This window comes from Cavia porcellus, unplaced genomic scaffold (genome assembly GCF_034190915.1).
Source record: "Cavia porcellus strain 051 isolate PalLab524CR breed Dunkin Hartley unplaced genomic scaffold, mCavPor4.1 scaffold_11, whole genome shotgun sequence".
NCBI classification, from domain to species: domain Eukaryota; kingdom Metazoa; phylum Chordata; class Mammalia; order Rodentia; family Caviidae; genus Cavia; species Cavia porcellus.
Window position 1 is genome coordinate 43,571,114 of NW_026947494.1, and position 27,630 is coordinate 43,598,743.

Here is a 27,630-nt window from a genome sequence, read left to right on the forward strand (position 1 = left end):
ACAGCTAATTTAATGGCAGAGCCACAGCTAGAATCTTAGTTCAGTTCTCTAACCACTATACCAAACTTCAACTCCACAGTAAAGAAGAATCTCTCTGAGAACCACTGTCTTATTTTTCTATTTAAAATTTAAATGAAAAACAACTTGATAGTTCTTTTTGAAGGTTAAACATAAAACAGCATGCTAATCCTTTTAAATTATTTTAGCCAGTTTATTTTTAAATCTAATTTTGCTAGTATATCCATGTAATTTGTTCATTTTAACTATCCTAAAATAAATAAAAGAAAGTTAATTTTTTATCAGAAGCAACTCTTTAGAAATAGCAAGTGTGTACACCTAATAAAGTATTTAATTAACAAGTACAATTTTAGCTATTTTTAAGAGCTAACCAAAGGATAATTCTAAGATATTACTTCTTCTGTAAATATTTTTGCTACTTTCTTTTCTCTACTACTGGACACAAAGTTCTCTAATGAGAAATATTAATGTACTTGCAGTCTTAGATTCATAGAGAAAATTGTTATTTAGGACTCTTCTTACTAGAAAGTCAGATATTTGCACTGATTTCTGCCAAGAAGCCCCAACCATGTGGTTCTTTAAATGTACCTTCCTGTGCCTACTTTTAAATTAAGCCCAAGGAAAGGGTCTTTATTACTTCAATAAACATAACAAGCAAAAAAATTACTTCATTTTCTATTATGTTAAAATGAAGCAGAAGGAAGAAGAAAAAGGAATAAAAGGAACAACAGAGATCTCAAACTTTTACCAACGCAAGCTTTGAAAACTTCCTTGACTTTAAAAAAAATGGATAGTTATTTCTATAATTTATTGGGTAAATAGCATTTGAATTAGAAGCAAAGGCTTTCTTGAAGTTCTCTTCTCACACCAGTGATAATCTTAACTTACAAGGTTGTGAGAAATTATCTAGATAATGAGTGATCTTTATCTCAGACAACTGTCCCCTTTTGGGCTTAAGTTCCCCCAATTCCAAGAACACTGAAGGACACAAAAGCTTTGTGTTCTTCATGCAGCTGTCATGCTAAATGAGGCCGCACATTGACACCTTAGGCAGAAACTGATGAAGCCAACTGAAAGGCCAGATCTCACCTGCAAGCTACAAAGTTACCTGTTTTAAAGCTTAAAAATTACAATGGTCTTATAGGTAAGAATGATTATAAATTATCTTTTTTTCCATAGTAAGATAGATGAGACCTCTTTAAAAATTTTCCCCATAGTCATTACTGTTGTTAATGGTGTGAGGTTCAGTAAAGATACGATCATATCTAGGATAGTTTTTTCCCACACTTTCTGACCACAAACCACAGTTGAAACTGTATTTTATACCATAGTCCTGTAGCTAGGCACGTATACACACTATGTACACATAACAAAAATCTCACAAAGTAATGTTTATTTTTCCACTTTTACCATTCAATATATAGTTCTAACAACCACTCCAAATGTAAGGTCCTGAGAAGGCTTAGTTCTCCTTTATCATCATGGGGCTTACTTTCAAAGAAAATTCAAAAAATTTTTGTAGAACTAAACTGAGAGAGAATAGTAATCCAGGTTCAGGGAGAGAATAGAGGTTTAGCAAGCACAAGACTCTCAGTTCAATCACAGTACCAAAAAAAAAAAAAAATATATATCAGTATGCTTTCAAAGAGTAAGCCTCATGACATTCACGTATAATAATGTCTAACCTGTCTCTTTGTTTCCATGCTGCTATATTTTTTTAAAAATAAGATGAATTCAATATGGAACTAGAGCTCAAAAACTGCCAAGATTACTCCCTATATAATCCACACACATACTCAAGGAGGAGACTTCACAATTTCAAGTGATACACGATTATAGTCAAATTCAGAAACACTCATCTAGATACTAACTGAGGTAGAGTGGGGCTAGAGCAGCAGAAATTCTTTCACTTAGGGACTTTTCCATGAATGACAGCTCACTTTACCATAGATAATATGGCATTTTATCCTCCACTTACCCAGAAACACACTGGCCCTGGACAGAGTGGGACAAGACCACAGAGTCACATCATTTTGTGGTGCACCTTGGCCTGTTGCAATCTCCTTTGTCTTAGGTAACCAGATTAAGGAACAAATCTGTAATGATGACCATAAAATATAGAATTTTAGCAATTTCAGATTCATTAGGGATGTATTTAAACTGATTCTAGAAAGTCTAGGCTCTGTTGAACTACTCATCCTTCGGTCACAGCTGGAATGGGTGTTTAGAAGAATTATATTAGTTCTAATAATATTTATCCTAAGATAATAAAGGAAAAAGTATACAAGTAGGTATAGTTGCAATAACTAAATTTATGTAAACTATGGTCATGGGCCAGAAATAGCCAGGCTACTCTTGGGTTTTATATTCAAAGCAGTAGTAAGAAAGAAGACAAATGCAGAAGAAAATTTAAAAAAGGAGACAGAAGAGGAAGAAAAGAATGAAAGAGAGAGAGAAAGGAAGGAAGGAAGGAGGCATGGAAGGAAGGAAAAGATAATTTAATTTTGGACTAACAGATTAAGAGATTTTTACCCAAAAAAAAAAAAGAAACTCATGAGAACTGCAATTTCATAGAGTCAGTAGAGGTAAGGAGCATGTATGGGTAACATGTTCTACCATACATTATTTTTCTAGAATATCAGGACAAAAGTAGACTTTAAAGGACATGTTTACCTGTGAGTTTATGCTTGGAGTCTGAAGGCTCTTCCCACTACTTATATCCAAAATGTGCAGGCATCCATCCTTCATTCCACCTCCAATAGCAAGAACCTCAGACTGCCAGGGACACCAATCTATAGCCTTCAAAGTTTCAAATAATAGCATAGATAGGTCAGCCTTGGAGAAGTAGGCTCATGGAAGTGATACACTCCAATAAGCAGAATTCTCAGAGGTCCCCTACCCTGGAAATTCTCCTACGCCTCCTATCCAAATGCAAGAGCAACTACAGAGATTATTTCTTCAGGGAATAGGAGCTATTTGCACAAAGGAAAGCACCTAATAGAACTCTTCAAATTAGGCCAATAACTGTGAATATTTTTAATACAGAAAAATTACCCATCAACATAGTTGAAATCTACATGCAATGCATTCTCCTCTAGAGCAAAACTTTGCTTCTAAAATAATTCATATATGTCCTTAGAATTTGGTTCTGAAATGCACCTTTTTCTGGTACATTCACCTATGTTCATGGGTTCCAGCTAACTGGTCAGATACAAGAGTGCTACAAGTAATTACTCACAATTAAAGTCTTATGTATTATAATTCGAATATATTTTAGAGAACAAAATTGATTTATAAGTGACAACAGTTAACTTCAAAAATAGGACTTAGTATCTCGCATTTCCACTGAATTAAATAGTAACTATAACATTTAATAACTATAACTTTTAACAAATGTTTCTTTTATATTAACATTTCTTTTCTACTTCTTTTGTATGTATATTTTGACAAATATTTCAGTTATATTTACCTATACTTATCATCTCAATAACCTCATTTTTTGCATATTTGCTTCTATATGTAAAAAATATTTGATGAAGTAGCAGATATTAAGTTTATATTATATTTCTACTGCTTATTATATAAAGTCTGCTGGTATTTAACATACTTTTTATTATCATCATAATCTATCATGCTGTTGTATACTGATTAATTTTATTCTAATATTGGATCCAGCTTTTTTTAAATTTTATTTTGGCATAATTTATGCAGGGTTAGATTTTTTGTTTTGTTTTATTTTGCTTTGCTTTGTTTGTTTCAGAGGAGTGGATTTTTTAAGTGACATATTCCATATGTTTTTTGCTTCCGTCCAATATTTTGAGTAAATTCCAAGGTTCAAATGTGTTGATATAATGTTTTCCTAACAGTTATATCTTTTTACAACACTTAGCATCAAATAAATACAATAATTGCTTCCTGGTTATCTATTAAAAATGAGGAATACTGTAAAAACATTCACATGGAGTTTGTACTCTGATTCTTTTGTGAGTAGGTTTAGGTTTTTGCTCTGCTGTAAAGGTTGCAACAAACTATAATTTCCTAAGACCATCCAACCATATTTATTGGACTTTGCTTATTTCCTCCATCAAGAAATAGAATGTAATCTTTCTCCTTTTGAATCTGGAGGGACTAGCTTGTAGTCAACAGAATGTTAAGTTACTAATGGCTACCTTTCACCTTGCTCTCTGAAGCACTGGGTCACTTACTTATGGAAATCACATTGTAAAAAGGCCTATCCAAGGCCAAGGGATGTGGAGAAGTTCTAAAATTACATGAAGAGGGAAGAATGCTTGGCTGGCCAACAAGTGGTCCAACCCAAGCCCTTTCAGCTTTCATCACTATCTGTAATCTCATGAGAAAACTTTGTGCTAGAACTATTCAGACAGGCCTTTCCCAAGTCCTGATTCAAGGAAGCCATAAAATAATTTTTTACATGATTGTTTAAGCTACTAAGTTTTGGACTAATCTGTTACATAGCAATAGATAATCATGGTTATACTTTATACCAGAAAGATAAGGATTTCTAATAAGGCAAACTACATTAAAAGCAAGAGTTGCCTTTATATGGTGAATGAATATACAGTTTAAGAAACATGGTAAATATAATGTTTTCAGTCAAAATAAAATACTTATATATGAACTAAACCTTCATAGTTACCTGCTTTGTCTTTTTCAAGACAAACCCACACACACCCACACCTTTGACCAAGCTGGAAAGGAAGCTCTGAAACATAAAATCTTGCATTCAATTTCAAAAGGCCCCAAAATTCCAAGTTTGATTTCTTTATATGATGAATTATATTTATTAAAAATCAGTTTCTTAAATCCTTTATTTCCAGCTAGCTCTTACTAGAAACAAGCAGGCAAAATTAAAAGCTACACATGAGAAGACTAATACAGATGTCAGCCTCTGAAGTCTACTTCAGTTACATGAATTTGCTAGTTAATGGTGAATATGAGGAGACACATAGTGACTGTTCTTGTGACTCCTCATGTGTTTACCTGCCTGGAGGCTTGGTCTGCTCTGGTTTCCAGAGGCTCTCAGTGAAGAGGACTTCCATTTAATGATCAATTTATTGTTTTTCAACAAGAATTATCTGGACAATGAAGACATACCCTTTAGACAATGGAGCCATGCATTGGTCCCCAACTAACTTCCTAACCATGGATTCCATGGCCCACTCCAGCCACCTGCCAATCTCATTTGGTTTCCCTTAAGTATGTGAGAGTAGAGGCACCAACTGACCAGTCTGATCCTGGATAAGACTAATGCCTAAAGAGAGAAGGTAATCTTAGAAAGCCCAAGATCCAAGGAGAAATTATTAACCTGGCCAGCAGCATTAGCCCCAAGAAAAGCCTACAACTGTAAACTATAAAAGTAACATAAGATTTTACTTTAAAAGTGACCCCTTCATAGCAGGATAGAGTTGGAAGAGAAACTCAGTGCAGTGCTTGCTGTTTCCCAGAAACAGTTTAATCAGGTACTCTTTTGGGAAGGGATTGTTTATGACTGAGCCACAGAACAATTCCATTTTAGTTTTTCCAGTAGTACCTACCCACAGTGACTGGATAATAGACAGTAAATTGCCATAGATTTGGATATAAGGTAGATACAGACCTCCTAAGAAGTTAAATCTCAAGTTGGGAAGGACACAGGCTTAGCTTCCCATAATGAGAAAGTAGCCTGGTTGAGTCTGGCTTAAAGAACTGGCTGCATCTGAACATGCTGGCATTAAGTCTAACAGTCTGCTTGAAACCCCACTCTGTAACCAACATTCAGCAGAGACCAGTGATCTGAATGTTTTTCCTATCTACCAATATGAACAAGGACCCATCCCAGTTTGGATAGTTGCCACAGTTTATGATATATGGATAGCAGGGCTCTTGGGGCACAGGGACCACACACTCACAGGCCTTAAGCTAGGTGAACAAAATCACAACTTGCTGGAGTCCAAGGGTGTAAATCTTGAAAAGAAACTCTTTTAGAAATACAAAGGAAGTGCTCACTTCAACAGCACATGTGAAAAATACAGAGAAACTTTTTTAGTCTATTTTTTTCTCTCATTTTTCTTCATTTGGTAGGGTGGAATTTTATCTTCTTTTCTGCTTTTAATTTTTTCTTATTTTCTTTCTTCTATTTTTCTTTATTTTTTTATTCTTTTTTGAGTTTGTTCCTTTCAGTTGCTTTATCTTTATACTACCAATTTCCTTTTACTCCTCAATAGAATCTTCTGTTTCACCTTTCTCCTTCACAACTTTGATTAATTTTTCAAATTTTGCTTCTTTCATTCTGCCATTCCCTATCCCCTCCCCCAAAAAGCTTCCAATCCACATTAATATATCCTGAAAAGCTACCTTTAAATTTGATGGAGAAGCAAAGTATTTCCACAACAAAGAACCCTTAAATTCATCACCACCAAACTAACATTCAAAATATTCTTAAGGATATCCTAGAAAAAGACAAGGAAGCTAACAATGACAAAAAGATCTAATAGAATGAACACACCAGGCAGGAGGAGCAGTTAAGAAGAAGAGGGAAAAAGGAAAATAAAGAACAGAAAAAAATGCTATGACAGGAATAAAACAGTACTTTTCAGTAATACTTCTCAGTGTAAATAGCCTCAATTCCTCATTCAAAAGACAATTCGGCAGGATGGATCAAGAAACAAAATCCAATGATATGCTGTATACAAGACACACATTCAGAGCCAGGGATTTAGCTTGGTGGCATAAGTGCCTGCCTAGAAAACATGAGGTTGTGAGTTCAATCCCCAGTAACAAAAAAAGCAAAAGAAAAGAAAAGAAACACATTCAACCCAAGAAGAAATTCATAGACTAAAAATAAAAGGATCGAAAAAATATTCCATATAATAGGAACCCAAAAACACACAGGAGTAGTCACCCTACTTTCAGACAAAATGGACTTCAAACTAAAACTGACCAGAAGAGGCAAAGAAAGTAACTATATATTAGATAAGGAAACATAAATAGATAAAGATAACAATTATAAACATGCATGAACCAAACACCAGCACACCCAACTGGATAAAACAAAAACTACTGGACACAAAAGATTAAAAAAAAAAACACACAATTATAATAGAGGATACCAATATCCCACTGTCACAAGAAAATAGATCAACTAGACACAAAATCAAAAAAGATATAGTAAAGGTGAACCAAGGCTCCACCCAAAAACAATCAAATACACATTCTTCTCAGTAGTACATGGAACTTTGTCTAAAACAGATCACATTCTGGCCAACAAAGTATGCGTGGTCACACAAATGAAAAACAATCAAAATTATCACTTGCATATTATCAAACCAAAGCACAATGAAACTAGAAATCAATGGCAAAAGAAACCACCGAAGTCATTCAAATGCATGGAAATTAAACAATGGATTCTTGAATAGTTGATGAATTACAAAAGAAATCTAAAAAGAAGTTAGATAATTCCTACAATCAAATGATAATACCAGTATAACATACCAGAATTTATCAAACACAATGAAAGCAGTCCTAAGAGGGAAATCTATGGCTATGAATACCCACATCAGAAAAAACGAGCAAGCTCAAATATATAACCTAAGAATGTATATGAAGGTCTGAGAAAAACAAGAGCAATCCAAATCCAAAGCTAGTACAGAAATAAAATTATAAAGATCAGAGCAGAAATTAATGAAATGAGGCTATAAAGATACAAAGAACCAAAGGGTTGGTTCTTTGAAAGAATAAACAAAATAGAGGAAGCCTTAGTCCATTGTACAAAGAAAGAAAGAAAAACAAAAGAAAAGAGGAGGAAGGAAAGAACCAAATCAATGCAGTTAGAAATGAAAAAGGTGAGGGGCTGGGGATTTAGCTCAGTGGCATAAGCGCCTGCCTTACAAGCAGGCAGTCGTGAGTTCGATCCTTGGTAACGATAAAAAGGAAAAAGACAAAAAAAAAAAAAAAGAAAAGAAAAGAAAAAGGTGAAATCACAAGTCACTGCCAAAATCCAGAAAGTCATTGACAACTACTTTGAAAACTTATACTCCAATAAACTGGAGAATTTAGAGAAATGAATAGATCCCTAGATACATATGAATAACCAAAACTGAACCAATAAGATATAAAACCTTAAATAATCCAATAGCAGGCAATAAAATTCAAGAAGTAATTTAACAAAAAAAAAAAAAAAAACCCTGCTAACTAAGAAAAGCTCAGGTCCCAGTGAATTCACTGTTGGATTCTGTAAGAACTTCAGTGAAGATCTAATATCACTGCTCCTCAAATTCTTTAATGAAAGGGAAGTACTCCCAAAGTCATTCCTTGATTTCAAAACCAAACAAGAACTCAAATAAAAAGAAAACTATTGAGCCAATCTCTTGAGTGAAAATAGATGTAAAAATCCTAAACAGGACACTAGAAAATAGAATGCAAAAAATCATCAAAAAGATCATATATCATGACTCAGTAGGCGTCACCTCAGGAATACAAGAATGGTTCAACATACACATATCAATAAATGAACACATCACATAAACAAAGGCAAGGACCAAAATCATGTAATCATCTGAGTAGACACAGAAAAAGTCTTTAACAAAACCCAAACCTATCCAACAAAAACCTGAATAAAGCCATTAATGACAAATCTGTCAATATCAAATTAAATGAGGAAAAACTGAAAGTTTTCCCTCTAAAATCAAGAATAAAACAAAGATTTCTACTGTCACCACTCCTCTCCAATATGGTACTTGAAACATTATCTAGAGAGATGGAGCAAAAGAAAGAAAGAAATATATAGAAAAGAAAAAGTCAAATTATCATTATTTGCAGATGACATGATCCTCTACATAGATGTCCCAAATGTTCCACCAAATAGCCAAATTCAGCAATGTAGTGGAGTACAAATAATACACAAAAATCAGTAGTGCTCCTGTATACCAATACTAATAAACTCACCAAGAAAAAATTGGGATACTACTCACAACAGCATCAAGAAAATACAATTCACAATAGCATCAATACTATTCACAACACTGTCAAGAAAAATTTAATAATTAGCAATTAACCTAATCAATGAAGGGAAAGATCTCTCCAACAAAAACTACAGTACTCTGAAAAAAAGGAAATCAATAAAAAACATCAGAAAATGCAGATAGCCATTTTTCCTAGATAGGCAGAACCAATATTGTCAAAATGGTCATACTTCCAAAACTGATTTTCTTACTTACATTTCTCATTGTTGAGGCCAAAAAACAAAAACCTGGCACTCATAGTTAAAGGAGGAAAGGTTTATTGTAGCTCACAGTTTGTAGAGGCTTCAGTTCACAGTTGGTTGGCTCCAAGGAGGGTGGCAGGGCAAAGGGGCATCACAGAGGAAAAATAGACCATGGCAAAGCAGGGCAGGCAGAAGGCAGCAAGCAAGTTTAAGTGACTGCGGCTTCTTTCTTCTCTTTTTATATTCTAGCTAGGCTATCACGCTTAGGGAAGGTGCCAAACCAATCAGTGGACTGATATAGTAATCATATACCTTTAATCCCAGCACTCTTAATCCTAACATTGCACCATGTATCAAACACACACTCTAGATTTAGTCACCTCTTAGCCCTACCTATAATTATGTGAGGCTCTAGGGAACATCTAGACACAAGCCATAATACTGATACACAGATTTAACTCAAATCAATCAAAATATGAACGGAAGTTCTCAAAAAACTAGAGAAAATAATCCTAAAATTCATATGAAACCAGAAGAAATCTGGAATAGCAAAAATAATTATAGGCAACAAAAAACAAATCTAGAGGGCATCATAATCCTAAATTCCTTTTTTTTTGTTTTGTTTTGTTTTGGTTTTTTGTCTTTTTTGTTTTTATCGGTACCAGGGATCGAACTCACGACTGCCTGCTTACAAGGCAGGCGCTTATGCCACTGAGCTAAATCCCCAGCCCCATAATCCTAAATTTCATTTGCCACATATTAAAAAGCTACAGTGATTTTTTTTAATTCGTAATATTGGCGCAAAAACAGACATGTATATAAGTGGAAAGGAAGAAGAAATGCAGAAACAACCATGGGCACATTTGACAAAGGGGCTGAAACATATACTGGAGCAAAAATTGCTTCTTTAACAAATGGTGCTAGGAAAATTGGCTGTCCAGATGCAGAAGGTTGAATCTAGACCCATATCTCTCACCATGCACTAAACTTAAGTCAAAATGCGTCAAAGATCTAAATGTTCAAACAACAACACTTACTGTACTGACAGATAAACTAAGAAAAATTCTTGAAGAGCTAAGGGCAGGCAAGGACTTTCTGAATAGAACCCCAATTGCACAAGAAATAACATTAAGAATCAACAAATGGTTCCGGGAGAACATGGCGGACAGATAACAGCAACTACCAGAGGCTCTCTGAAAGACTCGGCTCAGAAGCCAGGAATGGTGCGGACTAAGGAGACATAAGCAGGTGGAGATATGCTCTGCTGACTCAGGAACGAACTGGGCTAAGAGAAGCCAACTTAGAATGCAGTCCTGGTGCTAAAACAGGAACAGAAAAGACTCGGTGTGGAGGCTGGAACCGCGCCACTGTAAGCCGCGATTTGGGTTTCCCGTCGCGCGGCGGCTGGCTGCCTCTACAGTGGCTCGGCAAGGAGAGAGACGCGCAGAAGCTCTGAGAACGGCAATCTGCGAACGGCAGGGAGGCGTGCACTGACTTGTGGTGAGGTGAGTGAGAGAAACTGACACTCTACCACAATTTGACTCCAGCAGAGGACTTTCTGGGCCCGAGCAGTCCTGTGGGAGCAGGGCGCGGTGGCGACTCCTGCCACACATCCCCCTCTCGGGCGGGATTGGTGAAAAGTGCCTGGCCTGCCTGACGCTGCCGGCGGACCTGGTAGGCTGTCCCAACCCAGATCCCAGAGCCTGACGATGGCCGGGAGGGGAGACGCGTAGGCTGCCTGGTCCGTAACTCCCTGGTGCGCAGCGGTGAGCGGGAACACCTAGCTGGCGCAATTCGATCAGGCTGTGGCTGACTGGGAGAGAAGCTGGGCCTCTTATATAAGCTTGCATATATAAGGAACAGAGAAGAAGAGGCAGAATGGGAAGAGGCAGCAACAAGAAAGGCTCCTCGGCCCCCAATTCTGAGAAACAGGCAATAGCAGACACCGCACCAATACACATAAGGCACCATATAGAAAGCCTCATAGACCAATTCAGGAATGAAGTTATCAATGACCTGAAGCTAGAAGTATGCAGAATAGTTAGAGAAATGCTAAGTACCACCCAAGAAAAAACAGGTGGTGGAATGGAAGAACAGAAAAAAAGGGGAGAATTGTTTGATGGAGAAAACAGAGAAAGCATAGAATACGTGAAGCAGGTTCAAAGGGACTACCAAGATACTAAGAAGTCTATAGAAGACTGGCATAACAGCTTGAAAGAAACTAAGGACAGACTATCTGAACTGGAGGGCAGACTTGTAATATGGGAGAATGAAATGAAAAACTTCTTAAAAATAACAAAGAAACAAACAGCAATAATACAAAGACAAGAAGATGATAAGAGGATCCATAACTTAAGGATTAAGAACATAAAAGAAGAAGTAGGGACACAAACAAGTGAACTACAAAAGCTATTCACAGAAATAATCCAGGAGAATTTTCCTAATTTAGCAAAGGGTAAAGATACTCAGATGTATGAGGCATACAGGACCCCAGCTACCTACAACCCAAACAGAGAAACACCCAGGCATATAATAATAAAAATTCCAGAAATTCAATACAAAAACAGAATATTAAAAGCTGTAAGAGACAAGAAACAGACCACTTACAAGGGAACACCCATCAGAATTACAGCAGATTTCTCTGCACAAACCATCAAATCACGAAGAGCGTGGGGGGAAATAATTCAAGCATTGAAAGATAATAATCTCCAGCCAAGATTGAGATATCCTACACAACTGTCCCTGGAAATTGATGGAAAAACAAGGTGCTTCCAGGATAAAGAGGAACTGGGGAAATTTGCAACCACCAATTCAACTCTACAGAGAGTATTGCAGGATATTCTAAAAAAAGAAAAATACAAAGAATCCAGAAATAATGGCAGAGAGGCCACAGCGAATGGAGCAGAGAACAAAATGAAGAAGACAAACTGACAGCTACTGACAGAAAAAGAGCTTAACAGAAATGAGGCAGAGAAGATTGGATGATAGGAACAGCTATTTTGGAGAAAAATGACATCTTAATAGGTAATACTGATTTAGTATCATCTTGTTTTGAAGTCTCATCTAGCTTTTGTCCTTCTGTCTCCAATGGTCTAAATAGGCTGTATCTTATTGGATTTTATTATGTATGATAGTATAAGCAAAAACCTTTTAAAGACAAGGAGATTATACAGAAACCATTGTTCATTTTCTGTTAGTCGATTCTAAATACTCTGTAATGCTGTCATTCTCTTGAATGGTTTTACATTGTTTTGATATACTTAATGCTACAGTATACGAAGTTGTACTCAAGGATTTCAAAGAAAGAAACAATATGGTAACTACTTTTAGGTTAGGATTATCTGGTGGTGAAACACTATTCTGCTTAAATGGTTATGCTTTGATCTGCGCTGTTTCGTTGTTATGCCCTCTTTTATCTCAATCTCCACTCCATTATTTACTTTTTTATCTTTATCCTTTTAATTAAAGAAAAAAAATAGCAGGATATATTATAGTAACCCACTTTGACTTTTCATTACCTTGATTTAAAGCCCTGTATTACTCTCACCATCTGGTTTTTAACTGATGTTCCCCTATTCTGTTTTGCTAGATAGTATCAGGTTCGAAAGTTTAGGCATCAGCTGTGAAGATAATGAGATTCATTATGACGCCCATTCTTGTTGACTTTTATCTACTTTTGAAGACCTACAATGTCTCCAATGTTTTGGTTTTGTCGGTTTTATTCTTTATTGTTTTGTTCAATTGTATTATAACTAATGATATAGGCAATTCTATTAGAGATAGCAGGAGGCATTATGGTAACCATTGTTGATCACCTTGTATTATGTTTTTACATTATCTATAATGTCCACCCTTTTGACTTGACCGATTCTGTTCTGTTATGTCACATTTGGTTTTACTCTCTTCCAAAAAAGTAATAAGAACCGTGGGAGCAATGAAACCCAAAATGTGTAATAGTCATGGTACAAAAGAGAGGAAAAGAAAGTGCTCCAAACTATATAACTGCATGTATATTTAAGTGTATAAGATAGAAAATGATATCACAGAGTTTTATTGGATCAATGAACAGAACTGTTTGCAGTATCATTGATGGAATGTCCACTTTACAAGCTTTAATTTTGTGACTTGAACAATTATTTCTAAGATGACAATATGTAATCCATTAACTAGTGATTTCCTACTGTTCATTTTTTTTCTGTAAATCTGTATAACTTGTACCCTTTCCCTGCTTTTTTTTTCTTTTCTCCTTAAATAAAATTTAAAAAAAAAAAAAAAAAAAAGAATCAACAAATGGGGGCTGGGGAATTTAGCTCAGTGGCATAAGCACCTGCCTTGCAAGCAGGCAGTCATGAGTTCAATCCCCGGTACCAATAAAAAGGAAAAAGACCAAAAAAAAAAAAAAAAAGAATCAACAAATGGGGTCACAAAAAATTAAAACAACCAACAGAATGAAGAATCAACCTACAGAATGAAAGACAAAATTGTCAGTTACTTCAAATGGAAGACTAATACCTACAATGTATGAAGAAGTCAAAAAAATTAGAACTCCTAAAAATAAAAGACCCAGTCAAGAAATGGGCAACTTCTCCTCAGAAGAAGAAAGTATAAAGGGCTAATAAATACATGGAAAAAATGTTTAATATCTCTGGTCACTAGAGAAATGAAAATTAAAACAGTACTGAGATTCTCTCTTACTCCAGAAAGAATGGCTAACATCAAGAAATTAAATAATAACAAATACTGGTAAAACTGTAGGAAAAACTGTGAACCTTATACATTGTTGGTAGGAATATTAACTAGCACAACCATATGTAAATGAGTATAGAGATTCCTTCACAAAACAAGAACTAGAAATTCCATTTGACCCAGCTACTACTCTTCAAGATATTTCCCAAAAAAAAATTGAAGGCATCATATTACAGTGATAACATGCATACCTATGTTTATAGCAGCACAATTTATAATAGCTAAATCATGGAAGTGGCCTCTGTCCATCAACAGATGAACAGATAAAAAAATGTGGTATTTATACACAAGCTATTACTACTTCATAAAGGATAATAAACTTGAGTCATTTGTAGGAGAATGGATATACCTTGAGGAAATACCATTATGTAAAATAAATTAGACACACTAGCTTAAGTATTGCATTGGTTTTTTATATCACAGCACCTCCCCCAAAAAATATAAATGTAGAGCAAATTACAGTGGTCCCTCAGCTCACACACTTAATTCTTTCCACAATTCTGGTAGCAAATAGAATTGGAAGAGATCCAAATCAAATTCCATGGTTAGGTGTAATGTTGACCTTATGGGTAAATTTGTGGACAGAATTTAGTTTTTGAACCAAGGTGCCACTGTAAAAATATACATAATAGCAAATAGGGGATAGATTTTTCACAAATAAGAGAGGGATCAAGAGACAGAGGGAGGTGGCAGGAAGAGAGAAGCAGATCTTATAAAGTATTAAAATGTATTTATGTACATGTACCAACTCCCCACTCTGAATGTAATCAGTATTATTGCAAATATGTACTAATAAAAAATGAAAGTTGAAGAAAAGAAACACAGTAACAATAATACATTTAAAAATATAACTACCTTTTTTGGTTTGGGTTTTTCATCTGCTTTATTTTGTTAACAAACAGAATATTTTAAGTCATTCCTAATAGGAATTTGGGCTTACCATGATTCTCAATGTATCATAAATATTAAAAAACTATTGAGCTACTGGATCAGTACCTACAACAAAAAATCTGATACATGAGGTATAAAAATAGCACTGTCTCTCAGGAGAGTGATGATAAAATCTAAAACAAGTTTTTAAGAAAGAAAAATCTCAAAATATTGATCTAAAGGTTTTCCTTTTAGGTATGAAGGATCCACAGTGATCTTTGAGAAAAGGGAACCTGGAAAGCTATTGGATTTCTTACCTTAACAGCTGTAAGGTGAGATATGACTTTTAGTGGCTGGCCCTGTGCATGGGTTCCTGGATCATGGGGCCATAATGTCAGCAGACCATCACTGCAACCAGTGGAGAACAGCCTACCATCTGGTGACCACTTCAAAGCACACACAGCTTTCCTGTGACAAAGTGTTCCAACTTGATGCTGGGCTGCACGAACATCGTGATGATAAACGCGGCCCAGTCTTGACCCACTACATGCAAGTAAAGATGCAGGTTTACATGACAACAAAATAATATTAATAAGCCCTATTGCTACATAAGCATTGACAACATAGAGGAAAGTATAGTTCAAAGGAAAACTACTGAAGGACACAAATACAGGTAGAAATTCTTTAGGTTAATAAAAATGGATTATTCTACCTTTGGATTCATTTCATAAATGAAATTGACTTGTCTAGCAGAATTTCAAATCTGGAATTGAAAAGTATTCTTTGACAGACATCTCTAATAACCATAACAAGATATAGACAATCACGGAAAAGATAAATTTAGAAAACTACCAGATTGTCTCAGATAGTAATTTATGTACTGGACCTAGGAAATGTTCCTTTTTTTGGAATGTTTCATTTTATCTCAATAAAATGGTCTTAGTGTACATTTATAGTAAATATTAGACAGAAATTTATTATCTCCTTTTTTAGCAGGTATGTTCCTATTAAGTTATAGATCCATTCTTAGTTTTGTCAATGTTGCTAACATGTAAAAGGAATTTAAAACTACCATTGAAAATTGCAATAGGATTCAAAAAATCAATAGATAAGGAGTCTATTCACTCTCAGTAATTTAAATACAAAAAATGATAAAGATCCTACCACTTCTTCAAAGATAATTAACTCTTTGAGGAATAATTTTATGTTCTCTAAGGAATAACTTTCTTAAAAAATTTATAAATTTTCTTGAAATCTAGTATCCTTTTTAGGCCTTGCACAATACTGAATAGCACTCTAACATATGGGACCTAGAACCAGAGTACCTGGGTTCAAATCCTGACTCGGTCCCTTATTAACCATGTGACTTCAGTCTAGTGTCTCAGTTTACTCATCTGAGAAAATAATGGAGATAAACCACATTCAAGTGTTATCGCAGGTATTAAATAAAGATTGTGCACATAAATATATAGCATAGTTCCTGGCACAAAGCAGTCCAAAATAGCTGATATCATTACAAGAAAGGATTTGTTCATGTTCTTCATGGATAATGAAAATAATCTCTAACAATGCTGACTGTAAAAAAGAAGCTGGGTACAGAATTGACTACAAGAACCAAGTGATTGAGTTTGCCCTATAAACACAAGTATTAAAATTTCCAATTTACAGCTGAGCTACTTGAAGAACTTGTAAAAGGCTGTGCTATCTATCTAACCGAAAACTATCTTAGGAAATACAATACAGATATAAATGACTCATTAAAAGCAATAAGTATTTAAATAAATTAGGTAGGGTAGTAAAAAGTCATTTAGCTTTTCTTGTTAAAAAGCAGTAAAATTATACCAGTAATTTTCAAAGTTATACATTACTAGCATCACTTAGAAAATTAGAAATACAAATTACCGTATCAGCCTCCCTAAGACCTAGCACATCGGGAAGTCCTGAAGCAGCCTTAAAGAAATATGGATATATTTTTAAGGACCATTGAGTATGGTAATCTATGTGGTTCCTTCCAATTCTGATTTTGGTAAGTCTTTACATTGTAAAACTGGCCAGAAAGCTTAACATATTCTACAGTATTGACAACAATAGTGATAAACATTTTGTTTCATTAAAATATCCCTTTACCTGGTACATAGAAACCTTTTGCTTGCAGGAAATTTTGCATTTCATCTGAACAACTTAGAATCCCATGTGGAAGACCCATAACAGCCAAGGCACAAGTGGCCACCAGGACCCATACATCACCAGAAGACATCCATAGTTGAGAGGGCAGAATCATATCTAATAAAAATCCAAATTCCTATTTTGTTTCATTTTGCTATTGGTCTTAAATATTGCAGTTCTGTTCACTCAGTACCATAATCATTTGGTGATACAAACACAGTTGGCTCAAATAAGATGTTTCTTACCTGCTAAGGATGTAGTGATTCCAGCTCAGTGACCCAACTACTGACAAGTGACCCTGCATACTTCTCAGCCGTTTTTTAGCCACCACATCCCATAACTGAAAAAATGAACAAGCAGGGTGATACAGATTTGCATTTTCATAATCCACTATCTTCTCAAAGGTCTGACAGCTGATTATTTTTGAAGTAGCCAATCTATCATCAGCTAAGAGAAAACGCAAAACCTTTAACATTAACCAGCAGTTCCCAAGTCTGACTGCATATTAGGATCACCTGGGGAATTTATAAAACACTGTGGATGCTGGCAATTCTGATTTCATTGGTGTAATAGAAACAGGAATGCCGGTTCTACCAATTAAGCTTTTATTTTAAAGCTTCCTGGATGCATTCAGCATACAATTAAGGACCAAGAATCATCATCAAACTTCTAGATCCTTGTAAACTGTGAGAACTTCAAGCTTGAAAACCCACTTAAAGTTAACAACAAACATACAGGTTGAGTATTTCTCATCTGAAATGCCAATTTTAGTTATCTAGTAATTACACAGGGAATATTCTGAGAAAATAAATTGTCTAGTACTTGTACTTCTCCCTCGCTGGTGCCAATTGCCAAGCATGTTCCCTTTTTTATCCAGGACACAGAAGACACATAATTACAAGTGAGACTTAAGTCTATCTTTTCAACTCCATTGTGGTTTTCCCCATTCCAGATGTATACAGCAGATCCAAGGGCAACAGCAACAAGATTTTGAAAACTCCAGTCTAGAATATTCAGATCTGTAAGAACAGCACTTTAAATTAGGACAACCATATAGCCATACAAAAACATTTTCAAATAAACAACTTATTGATAGGTAAGAGAAAAAAAGTCAATCTCTTGCCTGCGGTCATTTGGAAAATAGAATCATCAACCCAAGCTGATCATTAAAAGTTTAAAAATAAAAACTAGAATAGAATAGAAGGAGCTTGCAAACTCACTGTAAAATAAGCAATAATGTTTTTCATCTTTTTCTTTTTTATCGGTACCGAGGATTGAACTCACGACCACACACTTGCAAGGCAGGTGCTTATGCCGCTGAGTTAAATCCCCAGCCCAAAATAAGCAATAATGTTTATCATTTATGCTCAAAATACACTTATTTAGAGGTATCAAAAAGCCTGACAGATTCACCTGCCATTATTAGGATACATGAACTTTATCTAACAAATGATTAAAAAATGAAAGTATATAATTACAATGGAAACATCCTATCTATATGCAAATGCCACCATCACTTAGGTTTTGTTGTTGTTTTGCTTCAAAGAAGAAAAAAGCACATAAAAATCAAAAGCAATAAAACAAAAAAAATCCAAATGACAACATCAACAATAGTGATACAGAATTTCAAAACAAAATGCTAGGGGTTTTTTTGTTTTTGTTTCTGTGTGGTTTTTTTTGTTTGTTTGTTTTTGTTTTTGTACTACAGATTGAACTCACAATCTTGTACTTGCCACACAGGTACTTGTGTCACTGAGCTAAATCCTTGGGCCTAAGATGATAAGAATTATATTGCATATTGTTATCTTCAAAATAGCTGCTCAGGTTACCAGATACAGGCATGCAAAGTTGATCAAACAATATGATTTCCCTTTGAGTAGTTTCTTTCTATTTTACTATTTCTATTGTAACTTTTGGACCTTATTTACTTTCAGTTTCTTACACCAATGAGACAATATAGTAATTACACATGCAAATTTGATTTATTTCACTTATGAGTATGGTTTCTAGTTGCATCCATTTATCTATTTGATACTTCTTTATAGCTGGGTAGTACTCTATTGTATAAAAAAATACCACATCTTTTTTTAATGGATTCCCCAGTTGATGGGCATTTAGGTTGTTTCCAAGATCTGACTATTACAAATTGTGCAACTACAAACATTGGTGCACTTACATCGCTGTGGTACAATGTTTTCAATTCTTCTGGGAAAATATCCAGAGGGGAATATCTGGATCAAATTGAACCTGTAATCCTAGTTTTTTTTTAGGAATTTCCACACTGATTTTTCCCAGTGGTTTTTACCAATCTGTACTCCCACCAACAATATAAAAGTGTTCTTTTTTTCCCACAGCCCCTCCAGAATTTGTTATATGTTGATTTCTGGATGTTAGTCATTCTTTCTGGAGTGAGATAATATCTCTGTGTTGTTTTAATTTGTTCTCAAATGGCCAATGATGTTGAACATTTTTTCATGTATTTATTTGTCATTTGAATTTCTCCATCTAAGAATTGTGTGTTCATCTCAGGTGTACGTTTCTTAATTTGGAGGGTCTGATCCTTTTCAATTCTTTATATGTTCTAGATAGAAGTCCTTTGTCAGAGTCAGCTTGTAAAAATATTTTCTCAATCTGAGAGGTTTTTTTCACTCTGTTGGTGATTTTTTTTTTTTTCTTTTTTGGTACCTGGGATCAAACTCAAACTCATGACCTCATGCTTGCCAGGCAGGTGCTTAAGCCACTGAGCTAAATCCCTGGCCCACTCTGTTGATGATTTCTTTGGATGTGCAAAAACTTTTTAATAAGATGAGGTCCCATTTGTGCCACCATCACTTGCAACCAAAAAATATTATCTCGTTTAGAAAAAATGGTGTCTCATTTATGTTACCTAAAAGATAACAATTTTATTTATTTTGTCATAATAGGAACTCTGACTGCTAAGAGAAATCATGTTTGTATGGTCATTTATTAAAATTCACCTATCTTATTTCTTATGACAGAAAGTCCTATTCCAATTCACATATACCAGTATAAGGCTATGACATACACCAATTCCTTTATAGTTACTTAAACCCCTAAAATGCATCCCTCTCACTAATAACAACAACAAACTTTGAACAAAATATAAAAAGCAAACACCTGAAGATCCTAGAACATATGTAAAAGGAGGTAAACTAAGTCAGTGCAGCAAAACAAGGAGAAGCAATCTGTCTAGGAGTGAATTCCCTATTTTTTTTCCTCTTAGATTTGCCCTGAAGAGATGCTAGTCATTGAGTGCAACCTACAGCCAAGACTCTAGTAGAGAGCCAAACCATCTTTCTAGTCAGAAGAACCATGGAAAGAAGGCTGGGGTGGCCAGACTTTGAGGGAAGAGATCCAAAGAGAGATGCTCTCTAAGCACGAGAACGCGAGTTCACACGTTTCAGCCCACCCCTCAATCAGGGAAGTGCAGGGAAAACTCAAAGTAGCCTAGAAAAATCTTTGAGAAGTGAACTGAGATTTGAAACATCCTACAAGTCTCAATCTAGAGTCAGACCCAAACATAGGAAAGACAGACCCAAACCAGCATAGGCTACACTTAAGGAATTGATCAGTGATTAGAAAAACAATACACAGATAGCAAGCCAGAATTAAAATGTGAGCCTATCTAGAAAAAAAGCATCAACTCCATAGAGCCCATAGTGAATACAACGTAACATGTATAATTTCCAGGATACATTCAAAATTAGTAGATATATACATTGGAAAACATAATCAATAGTTCATAATTCTAAGATTATGTAAGAATTACCAGACCAAGATATTAAAGCAGGTATCAATTCTCCATGAGACAAAGAAAAACACACTTGAATTGATAAAAAGATAGAAACCTCAGGAAAAAAATATAAAAATAAAATTTCCATATACAGAAAATATAAACCATAAAACAAAACATGAAAATAGAAGCAGAAGCTATAAAAATCATTAAAATTTTTTTAAGTAAAAATAGAACATCTAAAAAGTTCTCAATAGCAAATGATAGACAAATGAGCCAGTGAACTAGAATACATATCAACAGAAATTATCCAATCAGAACATAGAGAAAAAGTAAAAAAAAAAAAAAAAAAATGAATACAGTCCCCAAGTACACACAGAATAACACCCAAAGAGCTTACATAAGTCTAATTGAAGTAGGCCTTTAAAGCAAGAAAAACAAGGCTTCATGTGACTATGGGGTTCTCACCAGAAAACATGAAGATAAGAAGTCAGTGGAACAACATTTGAAAAGTGCTGGGAAGGAATATCTTCCAAACTCAATTCCATGTCCAACAAAAATATCATGATTGGGAAGTAGAAAAATCTAGGCAAAGTCTTGGCCAATGGTCCTGATCAGCAAGAAATGGAAAAGGAAAACTCTTCAGGCTAATGGGAAATTATGTAAGAGAGACGAATCTTCAACATGAAATAAAACACTAAAATTAGTAAATGGCTGAATAAATATAAAGGACCATCCCTTTCCTCCTAAGAAATTTAAAATGCTTTTTAAACTTTACTTTTTAAAGTAAAAGCCATAACAATGGTGGGGTTTTTGAGGCAAAGTGCTTAACAAATACAGTAAACTAAAAAATCATGAATTTGAAGAGAACTATATGAGTATAAGACTTTTATATGTCCCTTGTGTAAAAAGAACAACAGTGATTAAGTACACTTAAGAAAATTTAGAAATCTCCAACATAGTGAAAAGAAAACCCACAAACTAAGAAAAAATCTTAGTGAACTGTCCCTCAGACAAAGGACTTCTGTCTAAAACATATAAAGAATTAAAAAAAATCAGACCACCTAAATTCAAAGACCCAATCCAAAAATGGGCATCTGAGATGAATAAACAATTGTCAGATGAAGAAATACAAATGGCAAATAAATACATGAAAAAATGTTCATCATCAGTTGTCATTAGAGAAATGCAAATTAAAACCACACTGAGATATCATCTCACTCCTGAAAGAATGGCCAAGATCAAGAAAACCACCAATGACAAATGCTGCAGAGGCTGTGGGGAAAAAGGAACTCTCCTGCACTGCTGGTGAGAGTGTAGACTGGTGCAACCATTGTGGAGGTCAGTCTGGAGATTTCTCAGAAAGCTGGGATTGTAAGCCCCATCTGACCCAGCTATTCCACTCCTAGGAGTATTCCCAGAAGAACTGAAAGCATCATACCACAGTGATATATGTGCACCCATGTTTATAGCAGTGCAATTTGTAATAGCCAGATCTTGGAAACAACGTAAGTGTCCATCAACTGAGGAATGGATAAAAAAGTTGTGGTATTTTTATACAATGGAGTACTACTCAGCTATAAAGAATGATCACATTGAGGTATTTATAAATAAATGGATGCAGCTTGAGACCATACTCATAAGTGAGATAAATCAAACTCACATGTATAAATACCAAATAGTTTCCCTAGCATAAGAAATGATAAGAATATATAAAAGTATGTGGTAGTCATGATTCCCAATCATATTGGTTTGAAGCCAAATAATGTTTTCACTCATTAATTGGAATGGTTTTAATCTGGGTTGTTCGATTTTATTGTCATGATAGTATGAATAGCAATTTTGAAGAAAACAAGACATCATAATAGCTAGTGCTGATTTAATATCATCTTGTCTTGAAGTTCCATCAAGCTGTTGTTCGTCGATTTCCATGGGTTTTAACATGTTGTATCTTATTATATTTTACTATATGTGATAGTATAAACAAAAATTTTTATAGGCAAAGAGATAATATAGAAACCATTGTTTGTTTTCTGTTAGCTGGTTCTAAATACCCTGTAATTTTTACATTCTCTTGAATGGCTTCACACTGTCTTATATGTTTGATGCAATAGTATAGAAGTTATACTCAAATAATTCAAGGAAAGAGACACTATGGTGACTACTATTATGTCAGGTTATCTGGTGGTGAAACACAATGATGCTTAAATTGTTCGGTTCTGACCTGTGTTGTTTTGTTACTATGTCCTCTTTTATCTCAATCTCCCATTTTTTAAATTAATTTATTTTTTCTTATTTTTTAATTAAGGGAAAACTAAATTTAAAAATAGCAAGATATATTACAGTAACTTTTTTGTTTTCCTATTAAACTGATTTTCCTATTAAACTGAACCCCAGTATTGCTCTCCCCAGATTGTTCTGTCTGATTTTACTATATTCTGTTTTGCTTGATAGTATCAAGTTTGAAAATATAGGCAACCACTTTGAAGGCAATAAGATTTACTATGATGCCCATTATGGTTTGACTATTATCTTCTTTTGAAGTCCTGTAAGGTCTCCAGTGTAGGTTTTATTGGTCTTGTTCTGTACTGTTTTGTTCAACTCTATTATACCTGATGATATAGGCAACTCTTTTCAAGATAGCAAGAGGCATAATGGTAATCATTTTTGATCACCTGGTATTCTATTTTTGCATCATATACTATGTCCATCCTTCTGTTCTAACTGACTCTGTTTTGTTTTGTCATATTTGGTTTTATTCTCTTCACAAAAAAATAAGAACTATGGGAGTAATAAAACCCAAAAAGTGTAATTGTTATTGTAAAAAAGAGAGGAAAAGAAAGTGCTCTAAAGGATATAACTGCATGTATATTTAAGTGTGTAGGACAAAAAACCTTATTACTGAGGTTTTGTTGGATCATTGAATAGAACTGTCTGCAATCTCACTGTATGAATGTCCACTTTGTATGCTTTAATTTTGTAATTTGGACAACTGTTTCTAAGATGACAATTATGTAATCTATTAAGTAGTGATTTCTTACTGTATATTTTTTTCTTGAAATTCTGTACTGTACTATTTGTACCCTTTTACTGCTTTTGGTTTTTTTCTCTTTTTTCTCTTTAAATAAAAAAAGAAAATTTAGATTACATTATAATATCTACACCAACAAATAAAAACACAATACAAAAAATAGCTAAAAACAATAAATCAGTTAAAATAAAAATAGAAAAGATGTCTAAGGAATAAGCCTTAGACCCACCAACAAAAAGATTAGAAAAATAAAGTGAATATAAAATGGGAAGGTTTACATGTCAATTGAAAAACACAAGAGAATGGTATATCAAAGAGGAAGAATTGGTCACCTTTCTCAAGTGTGGATGACAGTGAGGTATATGAGATCTAAAAAGTAACTGATGCACTTTACAATGAAGGGTTCTTTGGTGATATTTGCATTAGTTTCAAAGGAATGGTGAGATAATCTAACTACAGTGGGCTCAAAACAATGAAGGGAAGGTGGTGCATGCCTGTAATCCCAAGTACTCCGAGACTGAGGCAGGAGGATCACCATGAGTCAGAGGCCAGCCTGGGCTACATAATGATTTCAAAGCCAACTGGGACCACATAGCAAGACTGTCTCAAAAAACAAACAGAAAAAAGGTAATGTGGGAAGAGAAATGAGAAACTGAGCATAAACATTTTTGACATTTTGCTAACAAAGGAAGGGAAAAGGAGAGCTATGTCTTGAACGAAAAGCAGGAACAAAAGTTGTTTCTTTTCAATAAAAGTGTTATGATTTTTAACATTTCTTGAAAATTTATCCTCCTTATTTGGCTGTGACAATAAATTCTTTTGGAAAAGGAGCTTGAAGAGTAGGCAGGTAGCCTGGTGTGTTGGCACACTCCTGGAATCCCAGCACTCGGGAGACGAGGCAGGAGTGTCACCATGAGTTCAAGGTCATCCTGGGCTACAGAGCAAGGTTAAGGCCAGACTGAACTACACAGTGAGACTCTGTTTCAGAAAAACAAAAATAAAAATAGTAGGAAGGAAGAGAACTACTCCTCCCATTGATTTTACTTCTTTTGCTCATTCCTTTCTGTAGATGCTTCCTTTTCTTACGTTCTTCTCTCCCTCACCCAGAGAAGCCAGATAAGCTCGCACTTGCCTTTAACCACAATCATCCAGACTATACTCTAGTTCATCCTATCTTTTAACTTTCAGCTTTGTTTCTAATGATCTCCTGAACTTCTCCACGTCTGATAGCTTCCTCTAATGTAAAAATTCCAAGAATAGTCTTCCCTCACCAAATCACTTCCCAACCAACCTATCTTCCCAGTGATACCAACTTTCTACTGCCTCAAAACATGTAATATAATTTTTAAAAGTCATCTGATAATCTTAAATTCATCCCTTTGACATATATATTTACTCATAGAAGAGAAATGTGCCCCTAATCTTTGATAGTTCTTCTCTACTTACAGCATTCTACATAATTTTTTGCTATGAATTTTCTTTTGGTAAGATCTCTTAGTCGACAACTCTCAAATAAACCTAAATTTGTACATGTGACTTTGAAATTATCTATTATCTGCCTATCTATATATGAGCTTTCAATATATCTTCTCATTGTCCATAATTATCAATTATCAACATCCTGCCTTTGATTATGCCGCTAACAGAACCAGAAATGCTCTCCATTATTCCTCCTCACTTACAGATTCCACTTATCCTACCCTGTAAATCCTTCAAGACTCAGCTTGTTTTTAAATACCTTGACAAAGTCTTTGTGGACAATTCCAGAGCTCACTGAGCTTCTTATATTCCTTGCAGTTTATGATACCACATAATTCATTATTTAGGTTCTACATTGGCACGTTGGTATCTGTTTCATGTGAGTTAGTCCTGTTGTCTTAACTACATGGATTACAAGCCAGGTACATAACAAGCAGACTCACTATACTGTAGTTGTTTAATTGATTAGATTTACCCATGTTAAAAAATATGGTGAGAACCATGAGTACAATTCATTCTAATATAGTAAAACAAAAATGTATTTATAAACAACAATTCTCATGTCCCATCACCAACAACATCCATTCCTGAATGTGAAATTTGTGCAAGGAAAAGCCAGTTAATTTAACGTTTGTTGCATGGCACAGCCTTTGGACAGGAGACACAAGGGTTATTGGTTCTAACATAATCAAATTTCAAGTTTAGTTCATAACAGTGGATGCACTTTGTCCTTTCAACTTATCAATTCAAAATAACTTACAGTAGTCATTTCGAAGCCCAGTAAGATGAATCTTCACCTCTGGTTGCCATATGGGATAATTCACATCTCTGAGCTTTTTAAGGTGGAAAGATTTATCTCTGACTCCATCTCTGCAGCCTACAAGAAACAAACAGTTTTACATATCTCTTTGATTCAGAAAATACAGTATTTATCTTAAGAGCACTACAAGATCTTAGAGTGGGAAACAAAGTCATTATAAAACCACAGTACCAACAATAAGGAAGGAAAGGTAGTAAAGAGAACGTCCATATTAAACAACAATATTAAAAATTATGCAGTGGCAGTTTCTGATTAAAAATACATGAGGGTTAGTCCTAAAGGTAAATGACAGGCCTTACGGGGAACAAAGAGCTATTACATTATGCTTTGAATATTTATTCAGTCATTTGAGATTCTAAAATCAAAATGAGGTTTTACATCTCTATATGTGCATCACATGTATACATAATTTACAGCTTTTAGGCTTATTCTGAGTCTTTGTCAACAAATAGCTGTTGGTTTGTTGATTCTAGCTTTTTCTCTCATTATTAGCATATGAAAGGACACCAAGTGACTACTTCTGGTTAATCTGAGATCATATCTTTTGTTTTTAAGTTTTCACCAAAAGGCTCCACTAAGTCCAACCACAAGCCACTGCCTTTTCATCTCCAACCTCAACCACTCAGCTTATGATCAAACTGATAATGATAATATTAGCAGAAAACAAAGCAATTTAGGTGACAGTGGTCTCGGTTACCAAATGGTTTCTGATAAAAGCATGAAGAGTGTCACACAATGAAGAAACTAAGAAACCACATTATTACTCATAAATTCCTACCTTAGTGTTAGCAATGAATATCTGCCATTGTGAACAGAACCAAAAGCTTACTAGAAATATTTAGGCCTGCTAATAAAATATGAAAGTTTTTTTAAAGACAATATCCAAGGAATCAAAAAACAGTCTTCCTAGAATTAACTAAAATTGAAGATACGTAAGTGTAATATAAAAAAGTCAGTTTCCTTCTTCTATATTAGCAATGAACAAGTAAACTTTGAATTTTTAAAAATCCCTTTTATAATTGTACTCAAAATCTAAAATACTTGGGTATAAATCTCAAAAATACTTATAAGATATATATGAAAACACTAAATACTCTGAAGAAAAAAATCAAAGAAGATCTAAATACATGGACAGATATTTCCATGTACAAAGATAGAAAATGCTCAATTATTGGGGTATCAGTTCTTTCCAATTTGAGATGTAGATTCAACACATTCCCAATCAAAAGCCTAGCAAACTATTTTATGAACATCGACAAACTAATTCAAAAGGTTATATTGAGATGTGCAGACCCAAAATAAGCAGCCCAATATTGAAACAGAAAAACAAAAGGAAATCATTGTCACTATCCAACTTCAAGACTCACTGTACAGCTACACTAATCATGACATTACAGTATTGGCAAGAGATTAAACAAATAGATCAATGGAACACAACAGAGAACCTACAAGCAGACCCACACAGATACAGTCAACTGATTATTGACAAAGGGGCAAAATCAATATAGCAGATAAAAAATAATTCCCCAACAATGGTGCCAGGA

The 27,630-nt window shown here is 34.6% G+C and overlaps 1 protein-coding gene across 1 annotated transcript in view; it reads right to left on the reverse strand.

The window, feature by feature from the left end:
• The window catches only part of Cdc20b (cell division cycle 20B), a 73,197-nt gene that overhangs the window by 7,176 nt on the left and 38,391 nt on the right, over nucleotides 1–27,630 (reverse strand). Inside the window, exons 6-11 of the mRNA XM_063258146.1 lie at nucleotides 26,027–26,143; nucleotides 17,825–18,021; nucleotides 17,248–17,342; nucleotides 15,154–15,379; nucleotides 2,692–2,817; nucleotides 1,997–2,114 (exon numbers count right to left, since the gene is read on the reverse strand). Of these exons, the coding sequence (XP_063114216.1) occupies nucleotides 1,997–2,114; nucleotides 2,692–2,817; nucleotides 15,154–15,379; nucleotides 17,248–17,342; nucleotides 17,825–18,021; nucleotides 26,027–26,143 (879 nt within the window). The remainder of the gene's footprint in view (nucleotides 1–1,996; nucleotides 2,115–2,691; nucleotides 2,818–15,153; nucleotides 15,380–17,247; nucleotides 17,343–17,824; nucleotides 18,022–26,026; nucleotides 26,144–27,630) is intronic.